Source organism: Capra hircus, chromosome 10 (assembly GCF_001704415.2).
Source record: "Capra hircus breed San Clemente chromosome 10, ASM170441v1, whole genome shotgun sequence".
Lineage (NCBI taxonomy): Eukaryota > Metazoa > Chordata > Mammalia > Artiodactyla > Bovidae > Capra > Capra hircus.
In genome coordinates, this window is record NC_030817.1 from 89,172,988 (window position 1) to 89,184,304 (window position 11,317).

General features: G+C 37.9%; 1 protein-coding gene across 1 annotated transcript in view; it reads left to right on the forward strand.

Annotated features, from left to right (window-relative positions):
• CLPX (caseinolytic mitochondrial matrix peptidase chaperone subunit) overlaps positions 1-9,906 on the forward strand; it is a 42,863-nt gene extending 32,957 nt beyond the window's left edge. Inside the window, exons 11-14 of the mRNA XM_005685102.3 lie at positions 23-322; positions 2,138-2,230; positions 6,622-6,728; positions 8,167-9,906. Of these exons, the coding sequence (XP_005685159.1) occupies positions 23-322; positions 2,138-2,230; positions 6,622-6,728; positions 8,167-8,257 (591 nt within the window). The 3' untranslated portion in view covers positions 8,258-9,906. The remainder of the gene's footprint in view (positions 1-22; positions 323-2,137; positions 2,231-6,621; positions 6,729-8,166) is intronic.

Here is an 11,317-nt window from a genome sequence, read left to right on the forward strand (position 1 = left end):
ATACCTGTGTTTTCTTTGGCAGTATCTTGGATTTGGAACACCATCTAATCTGGGAAAAGGTAGAAGGGCTGCAGCTGCTGCTGACCTTGCCAATCGAAGTGGAGAATCGAATACTCACCAAGACATTGAAGAAAAAGATCGTTTATTACGTCATGTGGAAGCCAGAGATCTCATTGAGTTTGGCATGATTCCTGAGTTTGTGGGACGGTTGCCTGTGGTAGTTCCTTTGCATAGCCTAGATGAGAAAACACTTGTACAAATACTAACTGAGCCACGTAATGCTGTTATCCCTCAGTACCAAGCCTTATTCAGCATGGATAAGGTTAGATCTTTACTTTTTATACTTAACTTATGTGTATTTTTTTGCTATGGAAAATCTGCATATGTTAGCCTAACAAATTAAAAAGCAGTACTTCTCGTCTGGAATACCAGCCTGTGTGTGTGCATGTGCACTCAGTTGCTCAGTCGTATCTGACTCTGCCGCACCGTGGACTGTAGCCTGCCAGGCTCCTCTGTCCATGGAATTTTCCAGGCAAGAATACTGGAGTGGGTTGCCATTTCCCCTCTTCCAGGGGATCTTCCCAGCCTAAGGATTGAGTCTGTGTCTCCTGCATTGGCAGGCAGATTCTGTTGGCAGGAACAGACCAGCCTATTACTCACTAAATATGGATCTAGGAATCAGGGAAGGCACGTTGTGTTGTGTTAGACACTTATGAATTGGCTTAATTTTTTTTCTTAATTAAAGTCAGCATTGTAGCTTGAAGACTAGGATAGATATTGAGAGAAATGCTAGCAGCCTATGGCTAACCCCGCAAACTAGGCACACAGAATTGTCTTTTCAGTCTTGATATTCTAAATCCTTTCATTGTGACATGCTGGGTATATTTTTTCCTAAAGTTAGCTCTCACGTCTATTTCTCTGCAGTCAGACACTTAGAGCCATATATCCAATCAGATAGCAAATGTTTGGGTTTTATGAACTTAGTGTCACAAAACATTAGCCTCCTCCTCTCCATTGCCACTGTTTCTACCTCAAGTCAGTCTCCTTAATCATTCTTCACCTTGACCCATGCATTTGCTTCCTAATTGGGTTTCCCTACCTAAAGTTTGTCTCTGACCACCACCACCAAAATACCATCTCCCACTTTACTTCCAGAATGGATCTTTTTAAAATTATTGAACATAGGGTTCAACCAATAGATATTAAGTGCCTAATAAATATTTATTGAATGAATAAACCCAAAGCTAATTATTTTACTCCCCTCCTTAAAAATGCTTCAGTGGTCCCCTGGGCTTATTTAGATGTCCCCACTTTTATTGTTCTCTTAGCAACATGTGCAAACGCTATGCTGTAAATGCTATTTTGCTAATTTGTCACCATCTGATACACTTAAGTTTCTTGAGGGTAAAGGTGGTATCTGAGTCATCATTCAGTTTCTAATATTTAAACATCTGGATTCAATAAATGTTGAATAAAGTCTTAGAAGATCCGTGTTAATTTAGAAAACCTCTTCAGGAACTAAGGACAAACTTTGATTCATGCTGTTAACTGTTTCATAAGCTAATTCATAGAAACATTCATGCTGTTAACTGTCTCATAAGCTAATTCATAGAAACAAGTGCTTTTTGAAAGCAAGAGTCTAAAGCATCATGAGAGATAATTACCTTGTATAAGTTTTACATTTTCTGGAGGTATAAATTAATAACCAAAAGTTTTTTAGTACCAAGATCTTATTTTTTAGGGGGAGGTATATTAAATTCTCAGTAATTTTTTATATTTGTGGTAATTTAGAGAGACTTGTCTTAAAATTGTACCTTTGTTCTATTGGATGAGAGGGTTAGTAACACTTTTTAAAATGAGTATTTTTTTCAGAAGCTTAAGTTACAATCTAAAAATACGTGAGTCTGAAAGGAGATAGGATCAGTCAAGACACAAGATTCTGTTTTTAAGTATTAGTGAATCAGTGTACTTAACTCTATGGAACATTTCTTTACCTGTAAAGTCAGGGCATTCACCTCTTGTTATAAAAAGACCAATAATGGTGATAGGTAGTAATAGATCAAATACTGCATGATTTTATTAGGAAAATGTCATCATCAAATATTATCTGAATTATTTCTTTTGAATGTATTTGTAGTGTGAACTAAATGTTACTGAAGATGCTTTAAAAGCCATAGCCAGATTGGCACTAGAACGAAAAACAGGTGCACGAGGCCTCCGGTCCATTATGGTAAGTTGGCATAAATTTACAAAAGCTAGATTATTTCTTGGTCTGAATTTTGAGAATATTAAACCGCCACGTTTTTCTTTGGAAATATATCCAGAAATTTGTCCAAAGAGTCTGAAATGAAGTACTTGGATGCAATCTCAAAAATGACAGAATGATCTCTGTTCGTCTAATATTTTTTGTGATTTTTTTTTTCTTGTATATTTTGGCCACACTGTGCAGCATGCAGAATCTTTGTTTCTCAACCAGTGTTTGAACCCTTCCAGTGGAAGCACTGGACTTCCAGGGAAGTCCCTTTTCTTCATTCTAAAATGGAACTTCAAGGTGTTTGCAACAAAGGACATACACTTAATGTGATTAATGAAATAGAGGAAATCAGGATCATGGGAAGGAGGTTTTAGAAAACCCTACATAGGCCTTTTGACTAAGCTCCAGAGTGGCTCCTCAGAACCATTGAAATTCTCTCATTTCATGTTGTTTTATGTTTGAAATTAAGTTGTAGATATTATAACATTTTATTACTAAATTCTTCAGTGTAGTATGAACTCACTATTTTAATTTTGTTACAAGTCCTGGAGACCCAGCCTACTTTTCAGCCACCCTCTTTCTTAAAGGTCTTTCCCCTCCCTGGTGTGGCTGTACAGTGGGTTACTGTTTCCCTACATGCTGCAAAAGCAAGCACATGGTCTGTTCTCTGAGGATTTCACTGCTAAATATTACTTCTCTCATCTAAGTAGGACTTTTTGAACAGAACTACACATCTGTCACAATTTGCGATAATACTTTAATAAAGCCATCAACTTCAGGTGCTGTGACAGATTTATAAACATGTAACTGGAATGGATGAATTTAACTCAGATGACCATTATATCTACTACTGAGGGCAGGAATCCCTCAGAAGAAATGGAGTAGCCATCATGGTCAACAAAAGAGTCTGAAATGCAGTACTTGGATGCGATCTCAAAAATGACAGAATGATCTCTGTTCGTCTCCAAGGCAAACCATTCATTAACACAGTTATCCAAGTCTATGCCCCAACCAGTAATGCTGAAGAAGCTGAAGTTGAACGGTTCTATGAAGACCTACAAGACCTTTTAGAACTAACACCCCAAAAAGATGTCCTTTTCATTATAGGGGACTGGAATGCAAAAGTAGGAAGTCAAGAAACACCTGGAGTAACAGGCAAATTTGGCCTTGGAATGCGGAATGAAGCAGGGCAAAGACTAATAGAGTTTTGCCAAGAAAATGCACTGGTCATAGCAAACACCCTCTTCCAACAACACAAGAGAAGACTCTACACATGGACATCACCAGATGGTCAACACCGAAATCAGATTGATTATATTCTTTGCAGCCAAAGATGGAGAAGCTCTATAGAGTCAACAAAAACAAGACCAGGAGCTGACTGTGGCTCAGATCATGAACTCCTTATTACCAAATTCAGACTCAAATTGAAGAAAGTAGGGAAAACCGCTAGACCATTCAGGTATGACCTAAATCAAATCCCTTATGATTATACAGTGGAAGTGAGAAATAGATTTAAGGGCCTAGATCTGATAGATAGAGTGCCTGATGAACTATGGAATGAGGTTCGTGACATTGTACAGGAGACAGGAATCAAGACCATCCCCATGGAAAAGAAATGCAAAAAAGCAAAATGGCTGTCTGGGGAGGCCTTACAAATAGCTGTGAAAAGAAGGCGAAAAGCAAAGGAGAAAAGGAAAGATATCAGCATCTGAATGCAGAGTTCCAAAGAATAGCAAGAAGAGATGAGAAAGCCTTCTTCAGTGATCAGTGCAGAGAAATAGAGGAAAAGAACAGAATGGGAAAGACTAGGGATCTCTTCAAGAAAATTAAGAGATACCAAGGGAACATTTCACCCAAAGATGGCTCGATAAAGGACAGAAATGGTCTGGACCTAACAGAAGCAGAAGATATTAAGAAGAGGTGGCAAGAATACACAGAAGAACTGTACAAAAAAGATCTTTACGACCCAGATAATCATGATGGTGTGATCACTGATCTAGAGCCAGACATCCTGGAACGTGAAGTCAAGTGGGCCTTGGAAAGTATTGCTATGAACAAAGCTAGTGGAGGTGATGGAATTCCAGTGGAGCTGTTTCAAATCCTGAAAGATGATGCTGTGAAAGTGCTGCACTCAATATGCCAGCAAATTTGGAAAACTCAGCAGTGGCCACAGGACTGGAAAAGGTCAGTTTTCATTCCAATTCCAAAGAAAGGCAATGCCAAAGAATGCTCAAACTACTGCATAATTGCACTCATCTCACATGCTAGTAAAGTAATACTCAAAATTCTCCAAGCCAGGCTTCAGCAATACGTGAACCGTGAACTTCCTGATGTTCAAGCTGGTTTTAGAAAAGGCAGAGGAACCAGAGATCAAATTGCCAACATCCGCTGGATCATGGAAAAAGCAAGAGAGTTCCAGAAAAACATCTATTCCTGCTTTATTGACTATGCCAAAGCTTTTGACTGTGTGGATCACAATAAACTGTGGAGAATTCTGAAAGAGACGGAAATACCGGACCACCTGACCTGCCTCTTGAGAAATCTGTATGCAGGTCAGGAAGCAGCAGTTAGAACTGGACATGGAACAACAGACTGGTTCCAAATAGGAAAAGGAGTACGTCAAGGCTGTATATTGTCACCCTGCTTATTTAACTTATATGTAGAGTACATCATGAGAAACGCTGGACTGGAAGAAGCACAAGCTGAAATCAAGATTGCCGGGAGAAATATCAATAACCTCAGATATGCAGATGACACCACCCTTATGGCAGAAAGTGAAGAGGAGCTAAAAAGCCTCTTGATGAAAGTGAAAGAGGAGAGTGAAAAAGTTGGCCTAAAGCTTAACATTCAGAAAACGAAGATCATGGCATCCGGTCCCATCACTTCATGGGAAAAAGATGGGGAAACAGTGGAAACAGTGTCAGACTTTAGTTTTTTGGGCTCCAAAATCACTGCAGATGGTTATTGCAGCCATGAAATTAAAAGATGCTTGCTCCTTGGAAGAAAAGTTATGACCAATCTAGATAGTATATTCAAAAGCAGAGACATTACTTTGCCGACTAAGGTCCGTCTAGTCAAGGCTATGGTTTTTCCTGTGGTCCTGGAGTTGGACTGTGAAGAAGGCTGAGCGCCAAAGAATTGATGCTTTTGAACTGTGGTGCTGGAGAAGACTCTGGAGAGTCCCTTGGACTGCAAGGAGATCCAAGCAGTCCATTCTGAAGGAGATCAGCCCTGGGGTTTCTTTGGAAGGAATGATGCTAAAGCTGAAGCTCCAGTACTTTGGCCACCTCATGCGAAGAGTGGACTCATTGGAAAAGAGTCTGACGCTGGGAGGGATTGAGGGCAGGAGGAGAAGGGGACGACAGAGGATGAGATGGCTGGATGGCATCACCAACTCGATGGACGTGAGTCTGAGTGAACTCCGGGAGTTGGTGATGGACAGGGAGGCCTGGCATGCTGCGATTCATAGGGTCGCACAGAGTCGGACATGACTGAGCAACTGAACTGAAACTAGAAGAAAATGTAATATAGTTGACATTTTTAGAAAATTTGATGTATTCAACCAATATTTTCCTTAAGATGGAACATAATCCAGCTGCTACTGCTGCTGCTAAGTCGCTTCAGTCGTGTCTGACTCTGTGCGACCCCATAGACAGCAGCCCACCAGGCTCCTCCGTCCTGGGATTCTCCAGGCAAGAACACTGGTGTGGGCTGCCATTTCCTTCTCCAGTGCATGAAAGTGAAAAGTGAAAGTGAAGTCACTCAGTCGTGTCTGACTCTTAGCGACCCCATGGACTGCAGCCTACCAGGCTCCTCTGTCCAGGGGATTTTCCAGCCAAGAGTACTGGAGTGGAATGCCATTGCCTTCTCCAATGCAGCTGCTACCCATAGGTAAACTAGGTTTTCTTTTTAAATTACTTTAGATCTACTGCAGCAGTTGAGACAAATGCATGTTTGAAGTCATAGCTTGGTATAGATGATTTAAGATTAAGTCATTTTCAAATTAAGGACTACCAGTTGACCTCCTTTGGTGATAAAGTATGTCAGAAATGCTTCTTGAGGAGCATCTGATCACATGCAAAGTGAAAGTACAATCTTTGTAGGTGCAAGGTGACCTAAGTAGGCAGAACTGCAGACAAGAAGCTTTCCCTTATAGAATGACTTCTGTCCAAATTTAGTTAGAAGCTGTTTTAATATGAAGAATATGAAAGCTTTTACATTGACTTTTCAAAATTCAGTTCCTGATGCATCATAGGGACTCCATAATATTTCTTGAGTTGATGAATTTGATTGATAACCTATGGAATACAAGTATTTTGTATGTAACCTCAGTTTTCCATGTAATTCATTGCTTTTTTACTCTTCAGGAAAAGCTGTTACTAGAACCAATGTTCGAAGTCCCTAATTCTGATATTGTATGTGTGGAGGTTGACAAAGAAGTAGTAGAAGGAAAGAAGGAACCAGGATACATCCGGTAAAGTGTATTGTCAGACTAAAACAGGCCTAAAACTTAAGATCATTCTTTATTGCTATAGTTTATTGGTCTGTCATACAGTGTGTGTATATTCATAAAGGAATCAGTTATCTCAAATATTCTGTAGAAAAATTTTCTAATTTTGGTTTATAAAATGATATTTTGACTCTTCTTGGAAATTGATCTTCAAAACTAGCCTCCACTTTTTTCTCCTAAAAGAAATATCAAAAAAGACATAAAGTAATCTAAATGAAAAGATTTAAATGAACTTTGCTTCTAATTCTATAATTTATTTATTACTTGTTTCCTGTCTTTCATAAGACCAAAACTTTGTTGACATAATTTTCCTCTTAGTTGTATCTTATCAGTTGACAAACTTGACATATCTTTCACTGCTTTTATTTAACTATTCTAGGGGTCGGTAAACTGTCCAGTACAAGGCTATTTTAACACTTCGGGGCCATACAATTTGTATTGTAGCTACTCTGCCCTTACAGCATAAATGAGTGATCCATCTCTGTGTTCAAATAAATATTTACAGAAACAAATGACAGACTTTATTTGGCCAGCAGGCTGTAGTTTACTGACCCCAGTCTATTCAATAAATATTTATTAAACAGTGCTTGACATGAATGTTACATACACAAAAAATAGGCTTCTGTCACAAGGTATGCTACATTTTATGCTTATCTTCTAAGGTAACTTATGAGGCAGTTAATTGGTTTTGAACAACCTTTACTTATTCAGAGAGGTATAATCTCTCATTTTATTGTTTACTGCTACTGCTGCTAAGTCACTTAAGTCATGTCTGACTCTGTGCAACCCCATAGATGGCAGCCCACTAGGCTCCTCTGTCTCTGGGATTCTCCAGGCAAGAATACTGGAGTGGGGTGCCGTTGGCCTTCTCCAGTGCATGAAAGTGAAAAACGAAAGTGAAAAATGAAAGTGAAGTCACTCAGTCGTGCTGACTCTTAGCAACCCCAAGGACTGCAGCCTACCAGGCTCCTCCATCAACTATTAGTATATAAAAGAATTGTGGTCCAATCATAATTTTGGCTAATTTGAGTCATATTGGTTTGATTAGAAGCTTTCAATTTCTTTCCATTGACTTATACTAAATGTCAAGTATTTTAGATAAAATAATAGATTCTACTTCTTTTGCTGGAGAAAAGGCCTTCACTGTTGAAGCCTGGTTGTTGATTTGTTTCACTTTAAAAAAATTGTTTGGGAAATTACTTATGGTTTTTGGTTGTGTGCTCGAAATGTTTCTCATATTTTACCATTATGCAATCTTAATATTAGAAGTGCTCTCAATATTTTCTTTCTTTGTGCAGCTTTTCTAGCTAGGTGGATTAATTTATTATTTATTTTTTGAGAAGTTATATTTACCCCTAATTCTTATTAAAACCAGAAAAACACTGATGACTTTTCATTATAGGGCTCCAACCAAAGAATCTTCTGAAGAGGAGTATGATTCTGGAATTGAAGAAGAAGGATGGCCTCGTCAAGCAGATGCTGCAAACAGCTAAACTGTCAGACTTCTGTTGTGTATATAAAGTTGTCCTTCTTTTGTTTAGGATCATAACTGTCTCTGCAGTCTGACATTAAAAGCATTGGATCTATCTTGGATAGCATTGGATATCATATACATGGTCAGAAGCTTTTAGGATAAAAATCAGATCATGTATATTATGTAACATCACATTGATTTATACAGACTGATATAACATGGACTTTAATGACACAATGTTCTGAGAGAATATGTACATTATTTTGTTTCGGTTTTTAAAAAATATACTTAAAAAAAATCTTAGGAGTTCTTTTAAGCAGTGCAAGTGTTGCAATAACTGTGGATTTTACAATAATGTTACTCTACAAATGGGAAAATAAATTCTTTAAAATTGAAGTTGAGATTCCATTCTTTAGCTTAACTTTGTCTCCTCATGTTTGTTTCCTGAAAAATGTTAGAATTTTATTCATCTTAAAAATTGGAACAGGAGTTTCCAAGTAGTTAAAGATTTCATGGAAAGAGCACCCTGAAGAGAGCCATACTTTGATGATTTGTCTAGCTGTGTTCTTAGTCTTGTCCACTGATGCATGATGCTGACTTCCCGTTGGTACTATAAGAAAAGACCATTCTCCTGCTAACTTGTCTGATTTATTTGCCGTCTTTGATCCATTTTAGTACCATGAGTGAGCAGATGAAATTAAAAGTCTGCCTTAAATCTTTAGAAAAAGACTGCATCTAATTCTAAAAGTAGCATGCAGCATCAGTCCTAACAGCCATTTGCTGAACTAAATAAAATACCCTAATATTGTACACTTACGTAAAATACTAGTTTTTTGTTTTCTGGTGCCGAATATTTGTCTAATTCTTTGGCTTCATGGAACATTAAAGAAAATCTATGCTTTACTATCAGCAGAAGTGAATGTGTTCATACTAAAATATAAGTTATTAATTTTCATTATATAGAAACTGGGGGAGGTTTGGGGGGCTTAATGAAAATTATTTCATTTGATGCCATAAATATTAAAATACTTGGATACCTTAAAAATTTTTTTCTTTCCCTTTATATTGATACAAGCTTCTATATTGTTCCTTTACTTCAGCCTTATTGGAAATTGTTTAAATCAGAGTACCTTTAAACATTTGTTTTCAATTTTTGGTTTATAAACGCTTGAGTTTTCTTTTAACTGCACCCTATCCCTTTTCTTAGGGAAAGAACCTTAAGCTATTAGCAAATTCTAAATCTTGTTGGTGGAGTTGGGTTTTCTGTGATGTAATAAGAGATATCTATTTATGGCTGGGGTAGGACCAGAAATGCACTTCTGCAAAGTGTTTAAGCCTGGTTGCAATAGTATGGAACAGAAACTGGTATCCTTGGTCTCCCTAGTAATGGTTAACGTTCTTCTCAGGAAGGGTTTCATATCATAACTGTTCATTATCTTTTTCTTACAGGCTCATCATTTTCCTTTTTGTAGAGTGAAAATTGGAGTAGCTACTAAATGTATTAAAGGTAGTCCTCCAGAAATGGACTGGGAGACGTTTTAGTCATAACAACTTAGATTTGGTTTTGAAAGTCGTTAACAAAGCATAACTGATGTTTTTAAATTAAACACAACTACGATTTGTATCTTGAAACTTGTTTTGGCATTTGAATAAAAGGATTAAATGAAAGCCCTTGTTGTGGTGTGTCCATAATGCAGTGCCATTTTAAAAAGGACACAGGTATCACGAGCTGGTTTATTCTAGAGACTGGTTAACCCTTCACACTTTCATATTCCTCTAATTCTCCTAGTTGTGGATTCTACTGACAAAAAGTCTGTTCATGTTAAACATTGATTAATGTTTACCATTAAATGTGATCCTGCATGGGCCCCACACTAGTAGTACAGGCCAAGTTTTCAAAGAAGCTTAGTCTATTAGGGAAAGCAAATGCAAACATCAGTGTATTATAATAATGGAAGTGAGGTAGGTACCAGCTGTGAATATGCTATACAGTAATCTCAGAGGAGTAACATGAAGTCATACTTGTTGCCTATTTCTCAACTCCTAAAGCTCCCTAGTTTCACATTTCAGAGATTTTAATTTTGATATTCCTTTCTGGAAAATCTGGAAAAACAAGTAGGAATTTGCCAGAAAGGAATCATGAAAATTAAAGTCTCAGAAATGTGAAACAACCAGGGAGCTTTAGGAGTTGAGAAATAGCCACCATATATGACTACATGTTACTCCTCTGAGATGACCATTTGATATATTCTCTCCCCTCTCCATCTTACTTGGCCTTTCATTGAGGAGCAAGATGGAACTCACCTTCCCACCATCAGATCTATAAATCTGCTTTAACACTCCACCTTTCCAGTTACAGCTGAAGAATCCCTTTTATCAAAACTCAGTTGCTCCACATTATTATGAAGGGAGCCCATCACCTGCTTCAAACATTTTTAAAAAATACAGAATATGCCAGGTCAAGTTGTAATTTTATGCAGAAAGTAATGGAGAGCTATTAAAAGGATTTTAAGCATGAGAATTGAACATCACTAGAGACATGTTTCAGATTGTTGGGAAGGTTCTGCGGTAAATTGGGGGAGACAACTAGAGATCTACTTGCAAACATTTCTCCAACACTTGCCCTATATCTCCTGCCTCATTGCTTTCCTTCCGTCTGATCAATTCTTTTTTTAAAAATTGGAGTATAGTTGATTTACAGTGTAGCTTCAGGTGTACAGCAAGGTGAATCAGTTATACAGTAAGTCCTCAACATATGAACCTTCAAGTTGCAAACTTTCAAAAATGTAAACGTGCGTTCACATGTCCAGTTACAAAGGTTAGTTCATGTGTCTGGCGTACCTTGTCATGTGTGTGCATCTTGCACAAGTGCTTTTGTGTACTGGACAGCACTGTATATCGTAGTAGTATAGTATCTTTATTTCAATCCCAGGATGTGCAGAAGCAAGCATAAAAGCGATAAAAAGTAGCTGGTACTTCTGTGAAGCGCCAAATGATAATGATGGAAAGAAAGAAAAGTGAAAATCATCAGGAGAGCAGGGGGAGGCGAAAAGATGGTAGAGGTCGCTCATTCTTACGA